This window comes from Misgurnus anguillicaudatus, chromosome 15, assembly GCF_027580225.2.
Source record: "Misgurnus anguillicaudatus chromosome 15, ASM2758022v2, whole genome shotgun sequence".
NCBI classification, from domain to species: domain Eukaryota; kingdom Metazoa; phylum Chordata; class Actinopteri; order Cypriniformes; family Cobitidae; genus Misgurnus; species Misgurnus anguillicaudatus.
The window spans coordinates 8,402,928-8,423,425 of NC_073351.2; the positions used below are offsets into that span (position 1 = coordinate 8,402,928).

Sequence of the window (20,498 nt, forward strand, 5' to 3'; positions counted from 1 at the left end):
TTTGTCTAACATGTTATACAAAACAACCAACTACTACTCTTTCTTTAGAAAAACTAAAACAGAAGATGAAAATGTGCCTTGGATATTCCGGTAAAGCAAGCGTTCTCTCGGTCTGTTTGCTGAATAGGCACTTTCTGTGGTTTTGCACTTGAAGATATTGCACAAATGGGAATACAGCTAAGAACTACATATGTACAATAAATAATTCAGTATATCTTTTGTAATGTGGGAATAAACATTGTACCGCAAGGCTGTAATGAACTCCACCTGAACAACCTTGAAGAAACATCTCTAACATCTTAAAGAAACATCAGACAACACAATGCTTCTACAGTGTACAAGCGCTAAAGTGCTAACTTACTGAAAGGTATACAAAATGAAAGAAAATAAGCTTTATAATGTTGTTTCATCTACATTTCTACCTAGGCTTGGATTTTCCTTACATATACTGGAACAAATTTAAATAGCTAACACTTAAGGTAAGATTTAAAGACGTTTGCTTACATAAAATAGCAATGAACAGTATAGTTTTAAAATGCTTATATCTTCTGTATGAAAATTTTGTCAGCGTGTGGGCCATACCAGTTTATTTTTATTATAAAAGGAAAACAAAACCCAAACACACATGGCTCGGTGTGAAAAAGTTTTTTACCCCTAAACCCAAAACAGGTTGGGCCACCCTTAGCAGCAACAACTGCAATCAAGTGTTTGTGAGTCTGTTACAGCGCTGTGGAGGAATTTTGGTCCACTCATCTTTGCAGAATTGTTGTAATTCAGCCACATTAGAGGGTTTTCGAGCATGAACCACAGCATCTCAATAGAATTGAGGTAATGACTTTGAGGCCACTCCAAAGTCTCCATTTTGTTTTTCTTTAGCCATTCAGAGGTAGACTTGCTGGTGTGTTTTGGATCATTGTCCTGCTGCAGAACCTAAGTTCGCTTCAGCTTGAGGTCAAGAACAGATGGGCGGACATTATCCTTCAGGATTTTTTGGTAGACAGCAGAATTCATGGTTCCATTAATCAAGTCTTCCAGGTCCTGAATCAGCAAAACAGCCTCAGACCATCACAGTACCACCACCATATTTTACTGTTGGTATCTTTTTCTGTTTACGCCCGACGTAATGGGACACACACCTTCCAAAAAGTTTAACTTTGTCTCGTTAGTCCATAGAGTATTTTCCCAAAAGTCTTGGAGATCATCAAGATGTTTTCTGGCAAAACTGAGACACGCTATTATGTTCTTATTGTTCAGCAGTGGTTTTCGTCTTGGAACCATTTATTCCCAGTCTCTTTCTTATGGTGGAGTCATGAACACTGACCCTAACTGAGACAAGTGAGGCCTGCAGTTTTTTGAAAGTTTATGTGTTTTTTTCCCTCTTGGACGAGTTGTTGCTGCACTCTTGGGGTAATTTCCGTCGGCCGGCCACACCTGGGAAGGTTCGCCACTGTTCCATGTTTTTGCCATTTGTGAATTATGTTCACTGTGCTTAACTGGAGTCCCAAAGCTTTGGAAATGGCTTTAAAACCTTTTCTAGATTGATAGATCTCAAATTACTTTCTTACGTATTTGTTCCTGAAATTCTTTGGATCTCAACATGATGTGTAGCTTTTGAGGATCTTCTTGAGGTCTACTTCACTTTGTCAGGCAGGTCTAAGTGATTTGTTTTGATTGCGAACAGGTGTGGCAGTAATCAGGCCTAGGAGTGGATAGAGAAACTGAACTTAGGTGTGATAATCAACATGATCTCATGGAAAGTCGTGTTACAGTATATTTATCAATTTATTCTTGTCCATGGCACGAAATTCAGATTTTTTTGTGCCTTTTCGTGTAAATTTCTATAAATAGTTTCTCTTGTCCATGGCACAACTTTTTTTGTGTCATTTTATGTATTATTTTGTCATTCCCCCCCATTGTCACTTGGGGTTGGGGTTAGATTTGAGGTTTGGGTTTGGATGTCTAAAAATGTAACAGAAAGTGATTCTAACCCCAACCCCAAGCGACAATGGTAAGAAAATATGAAAAAACAATGAGAAAACAATACATAAAATGACAAGAAAAAGACATTCGTGCTCAAGGCACAAAAAAATCGGAATTTCGCGGCATGGACACAAATAAATTGATCAAATTTTGAGTGACTATAACACGACTTTCCGTGAGATCAGTCTGGTGATAAACCACAGTTAAGTTGTTTTAACGGGAGGAGGGCCAGCACTTTATTACACAGGCCCATGTGGGTTTGGATTTTGTTTTCAATTCACAATGCATGTTGTGCTTACTTGTGTTATCTTTGATTAATATTTAAACTTGCTTCATGATCTGATACATTAACGTGTGACAAACATGCAAAAAAATAAAAAGGGGGCCAACACTTTTTCAAAATAGTCGAGCCCAGTTGCTGGGTTAAATAACCCAGAAAATATTTATATTTGACACAACAATGAGGGTCAAACCAAGCTTAATTACAAAACTCGTCTTTATTTGGCCCAATGCTGGGTTGAAAATAACCCAGCCATTTAAGAGTGTACTTTTATGATGACTGTCTGTCATATCTAGTTTGTTGTGTCGGACAAATGGAATTCTTGTGTTGACTGTGTTGATGTAAATTTCACTTGATGTCATTCCAATTCAATTTCCAATTAAACATTCTGTGTTTGTGTGAACTGAAAGGAATTTGCTCAACATGGATTGAGGCACTACTCATTACTGTCTCCTTTGCATGAATCGCAGAGCATTTCTCATTTATATGCATGTGCTAAATTAAATGTAAAAAAAGACAATAAACAGACGATTTGTAAACTTAATGTTACAATAAATTATTTAACTCAAAACTTAACGACCCAAACAGCATTTTAGCTGCTATACAACCAGCAATTAACCCCTTTGAGGCCTTATGAAATACTGTACTGTAATTCCCACAACCCAGACTAACACATCATATGTGACCCTGTCTGTGAAATTCAGGCTATTCTAATGATTTGAGATTATGAGGGTCAAAGTTTGATTTCATAAATATTTGATATGACCTTACTCAGTCAATATTAAATATATCAAGGTTATATTTTCACAGAATGGTCTTTACATTATGCAGTAAATCTAAAAAAAAAGTTCCACTGTGAAGGCAACCAAACAACGCTGTCAGCCTAAGGGAGGAATTTAATATGCTCATAATCTGATACTGAGATAACAAAACTTGTATTTAACTTGTGATCCTTGTATTTTAGGAGTGATCCATTCATATAAGATCACTAAATACCAGCAGAGAGGAGATTCGGGGAAGCATGTTAAAGTTAAGGCTAGTAGAAATCTAAGCTTTGTTTAGAATGGGAAACTAATTTATTACCTATACTGATAACCATAACTATACATTAAGGCTAATCTTGTAATGTATGTGATAAAGGTATGCACACGTGTGTCTTCAATTGTTCAAAGATTTAAAGAGCCACACAGATCCAAAATCTAAAACTGACCTGTATTGCAGTGTGTCATGTAGCTGGCCATCAATGTAAACAATGTGAAAGGAGTTGAACCAAAAAGTGCACGATTAATAAAGTTATTGGCTTCTAAAGTAGGGAGTCGACTCTGAATCCCTGAAACGAGTCGTCATATGGATTGAATCTCCTGCCTGACTTTATCCACGTAATACCAACATTTTGTATAATAATCTCCACCTACAGCCTTGCCCGAACTATGACCTGCCCACAGACACTTCTGCTAGTTAGTGTGTAAACATCATATCATGCTGTGTTTTTAGTTTGTGTGGTTTTCACTACCAAATGATGAAGATATGAAGAATCAGTGGTTAAAATTACTTTTTCAAGGAGGGATTTACTAAACGTTTGGCAATGAAAGATGTTTCAGTACTCACTTTATTTGGAACAACATGCGTCTCCTAATCAGAACCTGTAAGTATGATTATTACATTATGTGTTTCTTTTCCCCCGAGTGTTCTAAAATGTCTAGTTTACTGTAATGTCTTATGATGTTGTTGTTTAAACTATTAATATCCTGTCAGGGAGTCACGTTAGCAAGCGACTAATGTATGTGCACTTGTGTTTACATTTTTGCTATGGTCTGGTTAGCTTACATACTTGCTTAAATGAGTGTAAAATGTTAGTGTCTGTCGTCATTTTTATTGCTTGGATTAATGATGAATGATGTGTACTGATGTCGGTGTTCCCTGCTGAAAAAACAGCATACCAGCAAGAACAGCACATGTTGTGTTTTGGTGCTGGTTTGCTAGTGAACACCAGCTAAACCAGCATCAGCACCAGCATTAGCACCAGCTAAACAGCACCAAACCAGTATTAGCGCCAGCTAAACCAGCACCAAACCAGCATTAGCACCAGCATATGTTGTGTTTTGGTGCTGGTATGCTGGTGACCACCAGCTAAACCAGCATCAAACCAGCATAGACCAGGTGGTCCATGCTGTTTTTTTTCAGCAGGGTTTAAACTCTTAATATACTGTCAGGGAGTCATGTTAGCAAGCGGCTAAGGCATGTTGCACTTAAGGTTTTGCTATGACCCGGTTAGCTTACATAAATGCTTAAATCAGTGTAAAAATTTTAGTTTCTGTCATCGTTTTTATGATTAATGATGAATGATGTGTATTGATGTTGATAATGTCTTTTCAGTAAATTATGTTAGCACTAGGTCAATACATGTTGCACTTTTGTTGGTCTGTGCCACTGATCTGTGGTCTGGGCGGAGAGTGCCCAGTGTGGTCTCCCAGATTGACCAATCAGAGCAGAGTATGCTACTAAAAGGTGGGGTTTAGGCAGACTGAGTCTTTGAACGGCTTTGCACGAATCGTTTGGGGATCTCTGAGAAAAGGGGTAGTTTTAAATGTGAAAATGAGAAAATTACAGTGTTTTTTGACCTTGCATGCATTTAAACCTGTTGTCCGGGGCTTATAAACAGTGATAGGACGCTTAAAATTTGCATCTTACTGGCTCTTTAAAGTAACGACTCTTACATACTTGGTATTTCCTTGGTAAATCTAGTGACTTGTTTATCCTCAGAAGTGCATTAAGAGACATTGAAATTACATCTTTTGTTTTAGTTTGTTTAGTTTAGTTTTTAATCTGGCAGACCGATGAAAACCTGTGACCTTCGTGGCATTCGTGAAACTGCGTAAAGCGAGCCAATTAAATTGGCGCTTGACATCTTAACCGTATTTTAGGTCTGCGACATCTGTGGACGAGATATGCCATATTTGTACATATTTTGTATTATTTTTTGTATAAAAGCATCTTTCAAGCAAGCCTCTATGCATAAAAAACTCATTAAAGCTCATTTTGAAATCCAACAGATTTTTCTCCTTCAGTTGCCTTTTTGAAGTATTTACTTGTTTGTTCTGGCACAATGCAACCAGTAGCTCTGGAAAAGAAAATCAAAGCAATCCTGAAGCGAACAAACATCTGAGCGTGTAAAATCATTTCATTGGTTGGTTTTGTGGTGGCAGAACGCCTGTTGATGCTCTCTAATCATAGACGGCCCTAAATCCAGCCGGGAAGGTGGAGGGGCGCGGGGCTGATGCTCCTTTGAGACTCTGATAAACATGATGGTGTGATTCACAGTGGGTCTTTCATCATGATGACATGTAGCCCTGCCTGACCTTTAGCTGGATTGATTCTCATTCGAGGTAAAGCAGGATTTGGTGCAAGGTGGCATGCCTAAAATAAGTAACTGCGACTCCATCTGTGCAGGAGTAACAGATTGAAGATTGAGTTATGATACTCTTTTCAACAGTAATGACAGCAGTTATATATTGGTGTGAAAAAGGGGTACAGTATACCCCCCAAACATAAAAAAATATATACCATAGTGATATAGACATTTTTGGAGATGCATTTTTATAGGTTTTTGCCAATGAGCGATGTGTTTACTGCTATAACAAAATACACTTTCGGAAAAAACTACAAAGATGTCACTGGGTCAGTACCCTTGTATCATTAGTAACATTAGTACCTCAAATGTACATATTAATACCAAATATATACATATCTGTACCTATAGTACAGTAAATGGTGCATATTAGGAACTTTTTTAAAAGCTACTATCACAAAGACAGCTTCTGTATCATAACAATGCACTATTAATATATTGGTTTAATCTGCCTAATCAGGTTAATAATAATACTGATACCAACACTTAAAGGAAAACACCACAATTTTTCAATATTTTACTATGTTCTTACCTCAATTTAGACAAATTAATACATCCCTATCTTTTTTCAATGCATGCACTTAATCTTTGTACAGCACGTTGTGAATGTGTTAGCATTTAGCCTAACCACATTCATTCCTTAGGATCCAAACAGGGATTAATTTAGAAGCCACCAAACACTTCCATGTTTCCCTATTTAAAGACTCTTACATGAGTAGTTACATGAGTAAGTATGGTGGCACAAAATAAAAAGTGGCAATTTTTAAGCAGATAAAACATGAGAATTAGACATTCAAATGTCACAAACACACTATTTGGTTTAATAATAATTTGTAAATATAATGTCATATTTGTTATATTTAAAGGAATATTCCATTTTCTTAAAAGAAAAATCCAGATAATTTACTCACCACCATGTCATCCAAAATGTTGATGTCTTTCTTTGTTCAGTCGAGAAGAAATTATGTTTTTTGAGGAAAACATTGCAGGATTTTTCTCATTTTAATGGACTTTAATAGACACCAACCATTAACACTTAACTCAACACGTAACAGTTTTTTTCAACAGAGTTTCAAAGGACTATAAACTATCCCAAACGAGGCATAAGTGTCTTATCTAGCGAAACGATTGTCATTTTTGACAAGAAAAATAACAAATATCTCATCTAGATCTGGTCGTGATGCGCCAGCGTGACCCCACGCAATACGTCATGACATCAAGAGGTCACAGAAGACGAACGCGAAACTCCGCCCCAGTGTTTACAAGTTTTGAGAAAGAGGACCGTTCCGACAATTTTGTATGTGAAGTAAGGAATAATTGACGACGGGCCATTGAATTGTAAGAAAATAATGCACACCAAGGTGGTAATGCGGCACGACGCGAAGCGGAGTGCCGTTACACCGCAGGTGTGCATTATTTTCAAATAATTCAAAGGACCGGAGTCAATTATTCCGCTTATACCACGGTTACCACAAACCGGTGGTGCCTATTTTTAAGACATTTGAAAAGATAGGTGTGCGGTTTACAGAAAAATAATCAACACCCATAGAACATTTCTCAGCCAATCAGAATGCAGCATTCAACAGACCCGTGGTATAAATGATACTAATGAATGTCTTTGTGTCAGTTTATTGTTTAAAATGGTCCGCAAATGTACGTTTTATATATGTAACACGTGACCTCCCTACGTCACTACGCGTTTACGTGAGGTCGCGCTGGACCGGATCTGGATGAGAAGTTGTGGTTTGAAAGAGCGTATTTGTTGTTTTTCTTGTCAAGAATGACAATCGTTTTGCTAGATAAGACCCTTATGCCTCGTTTGGGATTGTTTATAGTCCTTTGAAACTCCGTTGAAAAAAACTGTTACGTGTTAAGTGTTAATTGTTGGTGTCTATTAAAGTCCATTAAAATTAGAAAAATCCTGCAATGTTTTTCTCAAAAAACATAATTTCTTCTCGACTGAACAAAGAAAGACATCAACATTTTGGATGACATGGTGGTGAGTAAATTATTTGGATTTTTCTTTTAAGAAAATGAAATATTCCTTTAATTTTTGTGTAATATTAAACTTTGCAGCATCCGGGATACCGTGTTATTAGTGTTAAGCAGTTATCTGGGAATAACAAACCTGCAAATGTCGCGACTGGCCAATCAGAATCAAGCATTCCAACGAGCCACGAAATAAGATGATATAACAATCCACACAACGACCAACACAAAATACCAATACAGTAGGTTCGTTGAGATCGAATGTCACCTACAACATCAGCAGAAGATCAGAGAGACAAAGCTGTATTGAATAAAAGATCTTACTGTTTGAATGGACTCAAAGTGACCGCCCTCATGCTGAGCGTTGAGCGGCTGGTTATTGAGCAGCCAGAGGAAGGACACATCCAGAGAGGGGTCATGGGTGACCTTACAGCTGAGCACCACACTCTCTCCCACCGTAACCTCCACCCGGATGGGGCTCAACTCCACCCGCATGGGCTCTGAAACAAGAACACGTGCTTGTCACCAGCGCACCATGACACCAAGATAATCTGCATGTGTGTGCATCAAACTCTGAGGAGAGAACATCATCAGATCATTTGATATAAAAACTTTATACTATTATCAAAAAAGCGACAAATGTAAGAAAATAGGAAAAACAGTTGAGTAACCAATACGTGAAACTGACACAGAAAAGAAATGCGTGGCACGGGCACGTAAAATGGTGAAAATACGTGACAATGACACGCAAAACTGAGCAAAATAATGCGTGACTATTTTACGTATTTTGTGAGATCAGGTTGCTTGTTTGGTGAAGAACAACCTCCTAAACAATCAATAAACCATAGGCAGTGGATTTCTGAATGGCCGTTTAAACCCTCATTGATCAGCTACATTGATCTATTCTTTTATCTGGATCAAGCGGGTAGTGCTGTGTTTGGTTGGGTGCTGTTAACCATAAGCTGAGTTTAGACCGATGGATCTGTTACCTTTCACCAGGAGCACAGTCATTAACTCGGCTGATCCGAACTGGTTTTCAGCCCTGCACACGTAGTTTCCCTCGTCTGTGCGGCTGGAGTTAATGATGCGCAGGGTGTTGTTGCGAAGCAACGTGATCCTGTAAAAAAATAGAGGGATGTAATTCATCTGTCAAATGAAAATATTTACTCACTCCTTCATGAAAATAAACAGATTTGCCTGAATAAACAAAATGACTCCAACAAGCTTGTATTGAAGTCTTTACAAGGTAAAAAACTATTTTATAAACAACATGATTTATTTCCATGTTTGCGTTAAGTCGCTTTTTTACTGCTATGCATTTTATCAGTATGTGTATTTGCTGGGAAAATGAATCTATGACCTTAGTGTTTCTAGCATTATGGTTTCCCTGCTATTTTCCTGCTAAACTACAGTATACAGTATATAGCAATTCAATATCAAGAACCATTGTATCTGAACGTCACACAATTAGAACAGAGCAAACACTTAACAATGTTCATATTTTAACTTTTTCCACGCCATTGACATGTTCCATTTCAGTGCAGGAAGTACAGTGGAAGTCCTTATATGGGCACTTTAACCAGAATAGCGCACACAAACCAACCAATAGCTGACACGAAATCAACGTCATCAAAGAAGTGTGTTGTTGTTTGTGGGGGACATTTAAGCTTGTTTTGCTTCCCAATTAACCCAGCCTTATGGAACAAATGGATATAGGTTGTTTATTCGGGGTATTAGTGCTTGTGTTTGTTTAACACTGGATTTTGTTGAAATGGGGCGTTCCCAACCAGCTCATGAGTCGCAGGTGGTACAGTAATTAAAACTGCATCAAATAACTGTGTTTTGCTGGCAGTTGTCACGCAAGTGCATTTAATGTAAACCACACGAACATGCAGTGAATCATAAGTTATCCAGAGATAGTGAGATAATGTTTTGTGTGTGTTGCATACTTGTGACCCGCTCTGCCCATGGTACACCTCAAGGGGGTCAGGTTTATTAGGAAAGAATCGTTACAGCTGATCTCAAGTACTCAAGATTAACTCTTTCCCCGTCATTGATGAGTTATCTCGTCACTTAAGAGAAAACATTTGCATAAAAAATGTGTTCCTGCTTAATTTTTGTGTTAATCTGCAATATCGCGATTATCTGCTAGATGGTTACTGATTTATGAAAAAACTGAAGCCAAAACGTTATTTACTAATTCGAAACTCTGTGTATGTTTTGATAATCGTTCTGAGCCTGATCTCTAAAAAAATTTCTTTACAAAAATGCAATTATTTCAATTTTTTGCTAAAAAATATTTTTTAAAGAAAAATACCCATATTTAAGAGTTTATAATCATAGAAAAATATAGATAGGATAAAAGTTTTTTTCCCCATTTGTTTGTTTAAAAGCAGAGGGTCTTTCATTTGATATATTTGTATGTTTATATATTTTTTTAGAAGAAAAATTTCCTGGAAGGCATTTTGTGAAACTTTTGTAAAAATCACAAAAGATGCTGGCGGGGAATGAGTTACCGTATTTTTTCGGTCTATAGGCCGTGTTTTTTTTTCATAACTTGGCTTAATGATGCATTTTTGAATGATGCGGCTTATACTCCAATGCGGCCTATAGTCCGTAAAGTATGGTAACATGTTTTGGGAGGTTTAAAGGTTTTTGTTTGTAGTAGTTGTTTCGTTTATAATCACCAACGCGTCATGAGCTCCAACACAAACATATAACTGATAATACATGACTAATAATAATATGAATGAAGACTTTTAGGCATTCCTTATGTATAAGGTGATTCAGGTGAAATCAAAATAAACAGATAGAAATCAGACCTATTGGTACAATGTTAAGTGTTTGTCCTTCATGTTGATTAAACTTTAGATTTAAAGATAACATCATCAATAAAGTCATTTAAAATGTTAACTGACTGATAGCAGTCCATCAATGAGGATTAGCACACTGATGCTATCAAAATAATTATGCTGTTAAAACATTTACATTGACAATACAATATTTAAAACATTGTTCACTGAAATTGACTTTTTACATTTTTTTTTAACAGTTCCACTCCATAAATCTGATTGAAAGAGAGATGTATCAATTAAGCAGTAAAAATTAAAACAAAATAATTTATTTAATTAGTGGACGTCACGTCAGATGTAGATAAAAGTTCCTTTTACAGAAACAAAAGGTGTTGTTCGTGAAGGCTTGGATGCATTTTCTAAAACTAACAGATCTTGAATCAGTGGCCTACGAAAGTAGTTTCACACACAAGAGGGTTTTGAGACTTCTTCTGTAAATATTTATGAACTTTCCATTGTCTGCTGAAGTGCTGTATAAAAGAAATCTCACACTGTAGCTATAATTAAAATAATCAAACACACTGATAGGGCAGAAAAAGCTGGAGCTGGTAAGGAAAGAAAACCGGATCAATATACTTGATCAAATACACTGTGCGTCAAACCGCCTTAATCTGAATATTGTTAATTGAGAGGAAGTCAAGATGAGATATACTCCTAATGACATTTCATTCTTTTGAAATCCAAGAGAGAACAGGAAGGCAAATTAAATTGAACAGAGATAACTAGAGTCTAGCTTTAATCTCATCGCTCTCTCTCTCTCTTTCTCTGTTCTGAGAACAGTTTTAGAGAGCACCTTTGTGCTGCCCTCATATAATGAATTAACTTCAAACAAAGACCAAATTCATTTCTTGTCTGAGGTCCAGAGAAACACAATAAAGGGGTTTAAATTACTGAATGAGTTTTGCTCTAAAGAACCGAATCATTGTGCAACAGGCTCTCAATGCTTTCACCTTAAATGTTATTAAAGGAAATTGTTAATATAAATACATGGCCATGTTTACACAGCAGCAAAACATGGCTGTCAGTCCGGGTTTTAAAGTCTTTTACAGCTACGTTTGCATGCAGTTTAGTTATTTACAGAAGTGACAAACGCTTTCTATAACCAAACTCTCACACGTACATTTTCGGGACTCAAAAATTAGGTTTTCTACAAATTCCTGCTGTCACACCTCACTGTCTCTCAATGTTGAGGTAATTATAGGTAAAGTGGTACAGAATTGCTCCAGAATTAAATGCACTGTCGATTCTCCGACACCAAACAGGTACGCTATAGTGCAATAATAGACAAGTTTCATTAAAAACACACTACTGTAAATAATATAATAATATATAACTTAAATAATTGCGTAAGATGTAAAACCATACAAATGGGAAAAATGTGTTTTAAGTTAAGAAACATTTTAAGCCCCGCTTCCTTCCTTGCCTCACAGTGCCTTGGTCCCATTAACCTCATCTACACACAGGCCCGGATTGTCCATAGGGAGGACAGGGAGAATTCCCGGTGGGCCAGTCTGTTTTTTTTGGCCACAAGGGCCGGTGTTCTCATGCCACGGTTGACGGTTGCTGCTGTCCCTATGCTGGCAGTAGCCTACTCACAGCAGCCCCACTTGCGTAATTTGCGTGTGAAAGATGTCCCCACCGCTTTATGCCAAAGTTGATTGTGTCCCGAGCAGAGGTGGGTAGTAACGAATTACATTTACTTCGTTACATGTACTTGAGTACATTTTTTGTGTAACTAGTACTTTTAGAGTAAATTTAAGGATAGGTACTTTTTACTCTTACTCAAGTACATATCTAGTGAAAAAACGGTACTTTTACTTCGCTACATTCGGCGGCGTTACTGCGCTACTTTCAAATGGTAATAATTAATGAATATATATATATTTAAAAGGGTTTATAGGGCGTGTTCGAAAGTTTCGCGAGACAGGCTGCGTCACCCTTTAGCGCGCGCGACCGCGCGGTCACCCTTTACCGCCCGCAACCGCGCGTAGATGATAGGAGAAGCAGATGAGGGCGCGTGTGCGTTGTGCGAGATATCGGGGGCGGCTTCAAGTTCGGTCTATGTTTTCACTCCAAGAGGTCAAAAAGAATAGTTTCATAATGTGATCATGCTTTGTTCAATAAACGAGCTGACATCTCAGCGTACAGGAATTCAAGATTCAACCTGAAGTAAGTGTCAGTAATGTCTATTTGTACAGCTATTAATGGTCATTTCACACACTGTCCGAGGTTTTTTTGCCATATGCACTCTTGTGCAAGCGATGACAAAACCTAGTGCAATTTAAACCATACAAACAGCATCTTCACATCTGCACATTTCCGTATAATTTCCCCACAACTAAACAAACTGAACAGCAAAATGTAAGGACGTCTTACACATATCCGGACACCTCACTAGTGTAAAAACCGGATTGTATTTTATTTAAATCCTTCCTAAAGAATGAATGAATAAAAATAAAAGAATAAAGTTTGATTTTAAAGAAACATGTTTTATATATTATAATACATGTAGAGTTGATATGCACAAACAGATAAGTTCCATATGAAATTTTAAAATGATCATTTTTATTAAGCTCCTGTTTATGTTCAGTAATTAAACTTTAATGGCAATGAAAATAACCTATTAATATAAAAACATGATAACAAACAGACACACACGTTTTTTTTTTGTTTACTGTTTGCATGTTTAAAGGCAGATACTGACAAGTTTGTGTTGTGAACATGAAAATAAATACAGAGTTAACCGTCAGAAAAACATCTGTGTGTGTGCGTGTGTTTGAGATCTTTTCTCAAATGACACGTTATGTGATGTTAATGTCCCATTGCAGGACTGAGAAAGGCTGCTTTACTTGTATATAAGCAGAACAATGAGACTTTTAAGGAGAGGTTTGTGAAGTAATTCAGTGCTTTTGCGCTACTTCTCTATCAGATCGGAAGTAACGAGTAACTAACTACTTGAGTAGTTTTTTCATCTAATACTTTTTTACTCTTACTCAAGTAAATAATTATATTGATACTTTTACTTTTACTTGAGTACATTTTTGTATAAGTACAGATTTTGGGTACTCTACCCACCTCTGGTCCCGAGTCCCGACCACTTATTAGAAGAATTCTTGTATTAGGGTTCCTTAACATCTACATGGAAAACGCAGGATGCGCCGCGTCTAAAGCACTTGCCTGTGAACACAAGTTTCGATTCAGACCCGTTTTTTTTTGAGTGAAGATGTAAAATAAACTTGAGCACGACTTCATAAAAATGGCCTCTAAATGAAAATTATCTACAAATCGTATTTTTTTTAATCTAAGTCATTGGTGTAACAATGAATCGTCTATTAATAATCATTCGCCTATTCATCCTCTATTGCAAGAAACAAAAATCTATTTTATGCCAAACTAATCTCAGTTTATTGGATAAAAGTAAGTTTCATATGAAAATGATGTTTTTTCAAGTAAAACAAAATGTTGAAAATCCATATATATATATATATAATATAATATATATAATTTTTTTACACAAGTTAGGCCTACCTTACGTTATTTGACATTATACATGATCTAAGTACTACAAAATTAAGATAAAGGTTTTATTTTTCCATCTGCTTTCCCTGCATACTTGGCCTAGGCTAATGATAGTAGTAATGCATCCTCTGTGTACACATATGGGGTGGTTTCCCAGACAGAGATTAGTTTAAGCCAGGACTAGGCCTCAGTTTAAAGAGCACCTATTGCATTGCTAAAAAAAACGTTATTTTGTGTGTTTTGTATAATACAATGTGTTCGTGTGGTTTATGGATAAAAAACACATTATTTTCCACAAACCATACATTTTTGTACAGATTTCCCTGTCTTTCTGAAACGCAGTGATTGTGTGCAAAACTCATTGATTTTAAAAGCGCTGTGACCCTGATTGGCCAGCTAATCTGTACATTTTGATTGGCCTGAATACCTCTGACGTCAGCCGGAAATGTGACGCTCCTTACCATGTTTGAAAGATTCGCTTACAATGCAATGCTGACGGGAGTTAACCTACAAAGCGGGAGGAATTATGATAATGTCGGTCTTTACTACATCGCCAATCCCAGGAAGTAAAGTGTTGCCTACAATCCGTGTGTTTGTTGTAGTGCAAGAAAAGAAATTTACTTTGGAGATGATAACTCATGTCATCGTTTACTTCGGGGTTTGTATATACACACTTACACATCAAAGGAAATGTAAAATATTGAATCGGATACTTGGTGCTCTTTAATTAGAAAATATAACTAGTTTTAACAAACATGCCTTACTTAAATCTTTACTTGTGTGTATTTTAAAGCAAAAAAGGGCACTGATGTATTTTAAGATATCCTTGCCAGTTGTTTTTAGTTTGGACAGCTTTTACTTTTATTTATATTGTCTAGGACTAGTCTAATTCCTGTCCGGGAAACTACCCCATTATTACAAGTACAGTTTTGGCTGTATTATTTGTGTCCCCCTTACTCTTGAGAAATTTCAGCTTATCTTAGTTTCATCTCAGTGCGAATTTTTAACGCAGTCTCATGGCATTTGGTACACTTAAAAAAATGATTCATTCAATTTACTCATTTTTTTTAAGGTAAGCTACATTTAAACAAACAAGAAAATTGGAAAATCAAAACAAAAACGTAGCTTAAATAAAAGGATTGCAACCACTTACCTTAAAAAAATTAGGAAATTGAATGAATCATTTTTTTTCAATGTACATATTTTACTAGGTGGATCGTTTTTATTCGTACCACCACTTTCGTACATTTCTGTATGACTTTGGGTGATGTTGGGGTTAGGGGCTGGTTTAGGGGTGGGGTTTTATTATTGTTTTTTATAATAATCGTATGTTTTCGTACGATTCACCTGGTACGGATTTATACAAATAAGCCAAATCGTAAAATGACTTTAGCGGGGTTTTTTATAGGCAGGGTCTCCACTTAAATCCTTAAGCTTTTAGTTTTAATTAAGGTGCTTGAGTTTCTATGTCTGACAAAAACATAAAATAAAATAATTTTAAATTGCTAGAAAGACCACACATGTGCCAATATGTTCACGATGTTTTTTGTAACACAATTATAATTTTTTTAATATTTTTTCCATGTTGCACCATTTTATTATTATAATAAAATCCGTGTCATACAATCCGGATCTCGACACTAAAGTTTACTTTTCAGGCAACCTTTAGATACCGTACTCATACAGTACATTCACACATTTAAAAATAAAGTTGCTTCATGATGCCGTATAGAGGAACCTTTTGTCTAAATGGGTTTAAAGTTAAATAACAATTAACATCTGAAGAACAATAAAGGGAAAAATGGTTCTTTAGATTATAGAAAAGTATAAAATAATTATTTGAGGAACCAAAAATGGTTCTTCTATGGCATCGATGTGAAGATCATTTTAAGCATCTTTATTTGTGTACAGAGATAAATATTTCCCCTTCTACATTCATATTCCTAGACATTTTAAACTTGTGCTTTGACTGGCAGAGGTGTGAGGATGAATATTTACAAAGCAATCATTTTATTAAAATTCAATTTCTTCCTAAAACTAACAGTCTCCAAGAAAGGGAGCCGTCAGTCAAATTTCCTCCTTATTAATTTGTCTTTTTTATATTTACCGCATTAGACGTCCTGATCCAACAGACGCTGATGAGAATTGGCAGGCAGAAACTCACGAAGGCATGACAAAGAATAAACCGTACATGGAAAATTCATAAGGAGACATCAAGCCAGGAGACGTTGCCTCAAGCGCTCAAGAACGAGAACCCGCATTCATCAAAGACACAGAAGCAAGAAGGCCATGTGGTGGAGACCGGTGGGTATGAGCAATACACCAAACATCCTTCACAACCAAGGCCTTAGAGCCAAATAAAGTCAATTTCAGGCAATGCAAAGCCCTCACTCCAACAATCCCTTCCTAAAAACATTTATGAGAAACACAAGTGATTTGTATGCTGTACATGAGCGACCAAACAGACTTGGTGGAAAACAGAAAATATTGCTGAGGAACACATTCGCACACTTGTTTACAATGGCATGATTTTTCGCCCGCTGGATATGGCTTCTTTCGTTGTTTCAATGGGAATGGCCATAGGGTTTTGAAAGTGGCTGCCGGTACTTTCAAACTAATGGGATTAATACTTCAATTTGGAATACAAAACCCTTGAACATTAGTGGAAATCCATGTTAATTACAAACCTTCATTAACTCCGCACAGCTGTCGATGTCAGATAAACGCGGGGCAGTTTCGATCTCACCCCTGCGCTTCACACAACCCAACATCTCTTCATCTGGTGACGCCTTTCTGGACACAGCTAATGTCAGAAAGTCCTTCTCCTAAAGCCACTCTTGTCCACGCAAATGGACCGGAGTGCAAAAATCATTTAGTTCATTTCAACAAGCGATGACAAAAATCTATTTAAGCTGTTAAGTTAAAGTGGGAAATGATTCCATTATTACTTACAAATGCAGCGCTTATATAAACAATATACTGTATAACATAAAGAAAACAACCAATAGCTGCGTTTTCATTAACTCATTCCCTGCCAGACATTTTTTGAAAAGTTGCCTGCCAGCATTTTTGTCACAAAAGTTTTACAAAATGCCTTCCAGGATTTTTTTAAATATAAACATAAAATATATCAAGTGGAAGAACAGACCCTCTGCATTCAAACAATCAACAAACAAACAAAACGGGGGAAAAAACGTTTCATTTTCATCCTATCTATATTTTTATAAACTCTTAAATATGGGTATTTTTCTTCAAAAATATTTTTTAAGCAAACAGCTTAAATAATTTCATTTTTGTAAAGGAATTTAGTTCGATATCAAATTTAGAATGATTATCAAAACATACACTGTAAAAAATTTCTGTAGAAATTACAGTATTACTGGGTATTACTGGCAACTAGCTGCCAGTAACTTACGGCCGATTTTACATTTATGTTATTTACTGGCAAGAGTTTGTCCAAAGTTAAATGAACATGAAACATTTTCAGTCTTTATCTTCTACGGTAAGTTACTGCCAACCAGCTGCATAATTACAGCAATTTTTTACAGTGTACACAGTTTAAAATTAGTAAATCATTTTTTTCTTCAGTTTTTTTATAAATTGGGTAAGTGTTTTTATGCAAATGTTTTCTCTTAATTGATGAGATAACTCTCAATGACAAGGAAAGAGTTAAAGATTGGCAAAAAAACTAGCATTATTTTTAGAAATGTCGTCAAAAATTGATAGCGAAATGACGTTTCTATTAACGATGTTATGTGACTAAACCATAATTTTGTTGTTTCACGATAATTAATTCCAAAAACCATGGAGATGTGTGTGTTCGACTTTATGGCGCTGCGCAGATCGACATGCGGATGACATCGAAAATACCTCCAGAGTGACTTGAAAGCATACACGGCAGTCGACTCCTGAATCGGTCTCACTGCATTTTGATGTTATGAACTTGTCGGATCTTGTGACGCCACATGAAGTCGAACACAGCTCTTCTGTTTTGTCCTACAACCAAACATTTCGCGCCATATTTAAAGAATGATCATGTAAGTTTTATGCACGTCACACTGTAAATCATTCAGCATTTTTGTCAAATCAACATATATTTCTATGCTACTTTAACTTAAAAAAAGTTAAACAATTTCAACCTGTTTTTATAAGTTATGTCAATTAGTCTCAGGTCAAAACTTAAAATATTAGGTTGAATTGACTTACAAAACCAAGTTGTTTTTAGTTCATGCTGCATTTTTTTGTGACCTGTAAATGCGGGAAAAATTTTTTTTTGCATTGTAGTTTTGCGATATATTCCTTTTTCAAATTGCCTGATAAACAGCGCTTCTCGCACGGTGTTCGACCCCATTGAAGCTCCCGGCTAGCCTTTCAAGGTATGTGCAAGCCAATACAAAAATTGAAAGACAGTCAATGCTAATGTAAACCCTGGTTGGGTAAGGATTTAAAGTTGGATTTGAAAATGAAATCTGACGCATTTGGCTTCAGTGTTAAAACTGATAAAATAACTGCTGTCTGTGGTTCTATATGGGCATTAATGGCAATCATTAAAAAAATAATAATATGGGAAAAAATAACTATGTTGAAGTATTAACTATGAACAGAACTAGTTCATTTTAAAATTTGTGAACTGAACTTTGAACTAGTTCATGTAGAAAGTGAATTTTCCCGAGACTGCACCTGCTGCTCGTTGAATACTCATGCGGCGGGATGATGCCGGCAGATGCAAATACCTGCGTTTAAATAATTTAAGTAGATTGGTCTTGCGAAGCGCGTTCCCAATTTGTTGGTCACGACGTGAGGTCATAGTGGCCTACTGAAAAAACTTTTTTTTGTGATATATGGCAGTTTATCCGAAATTGCCATGTTTCCATTTCAATTTGCCATTTCAATTTGCGCAATTTAAAGGGTAATGGAAACACAGCTAATGAGATTCTCTCCTTGATCTTTTAGGGGTTGTGCACACCAAAACTTTTACGCCCGCGGCCGGCGCACGTTTTCAATTGTTTTCAATGGAAGCTCAGCGTTTTTCAAATAAGCCAGCAGCTAACGGTTTTCTTCCGCGCTGAAAACCGGCGCCCGGAGTTTATTCCGTGCTCAGCGCTGAGCGCCGAGAGTTGAAAAATGTTCAACTTTGTATGAAAAGCTCCGCTTGTCAATGTCAGTTCTCACACAGCCATCCAATCACAATGGAGGAGGGGCGGGACATTACCACAGCAACCAACCGGCTCCTAGCTCAAGTATCAGAGCTACTAAAGCACTCGGCTGAAAAACAGCTGGCATTCGGCGTCCTCAAGGCGTTTTCGGTCACGTTTAAAAGTTTTGGTGTGTCCAGCCCCTTATGGTACAAAATATTTAAATATGTTTCAGTTTTTAATAAACTAAACTTTTATAGACTAGTTCTGGTAGCTCAACTGGTAGAGCAGTGCGTTAGCAACATAAAAGATTGTGAGTTCGATACACACATACCGATAACACAACTTGAATGTGCTGTAAGTTGCTCTGGATAAAAGTGTCTGCCAAAGATTTGTTGGTTCAACTTAAAAACGTAAGTTAAGTGGTTGCCTTAAAATTTTAAGTTTATTCAACTTAAAAATATTAGTTGACTAAAAAAGTTGTGTAAAATGTTTTCACATTTTACGGCAACAAGGTTACTTTCTTTTTTAAGTTAAACCAACAACAATGTACCTGTACATGTAATAATATTGGTAGTTTGATTGGTAGAGCATTGTATTAGCAGTGCAAAAGTCATGGGTTCAATTCCCAAGGTACAGTATACTGATAAAATTGTAAAGCTTGAATGCACTGTGAGATTATATAGTAAGAATTTTAATATTATAAATATTACATCACTTTTAAATACTCTCTCACACTGAAAAATTCCCTCAGACAAAGATGTAGCATCACCAAAAAACAAAAGGCGACAAAAGGCAACATACAACCAGAGAACTATATCTGCCTTTGTAATGTCACAAAAGCAGAAAATACGATAAATTGCTCAGCTCTGACAAATTTGCCGCAAGATATATCACATCACACAAGCTCCAAGTCCATTCATCACCTTGTTACCCGAAGAGCGAAGCATTTTCGGCCTGGTCAAGTCTTTCATCTATCAGTAGTCACTATCTATAAACAAACATCTATCACGCAGCAGACAGCATCATTTCAAATGCGATTCGCACGGCTTTGAGAACGACTCCATGTACTCTCCATCTCACAAACCACGGCGCCGACCTCAGCAGCGCTTTCTTATACATCCACTATATCTTTAACAGCAGGGCGTGCAGCTGTTGGAAGGGCAAACAGCATCTGAACGCTGGTTACAACATTACTTTTGAATTATTGATTTGAGAGAATGGAGCTATAGTTTGATAAGCTGTGAGAAGGGGTGTCAAGGTGAGAACGGGCTTTGTGCTGCGCGTGGACATTTTTACAGTCGCTCGGCGGTCCGTGCCGAGTCCTGCACGGT

General features: G+C 36.7%; 1 protein-coding gene across 2 annotated transcripts in view; it reads right to left on the reverse strand.

Moving 5' to 3' along the window:
• cntn5 (contactin 5) overlaps positions 1–20,498 on the reverse strand; it is a 330,742-nt gene that overhangs the window by 37,537 nt on the left and 272,707 nt on the right. For both annotated transcript variants that reach the window (XM_055173819.2, XM_055173818.2), the window contains exons 13-14: positions 8,648–8,775; positions 7,983–8,158 (exon numbers count right to left, since the gene is read on the reverse strand). In XM_055173819.2, coding sequence (XP_055029794.2) covers positions 7,983–8,158; positions 8,648–8,775 — 304 coding nt within the window. The remainder of the gene's footprint in view (positions 1–7,982; positions 8,159–8,647; positions 8,776–20,498) is intronic.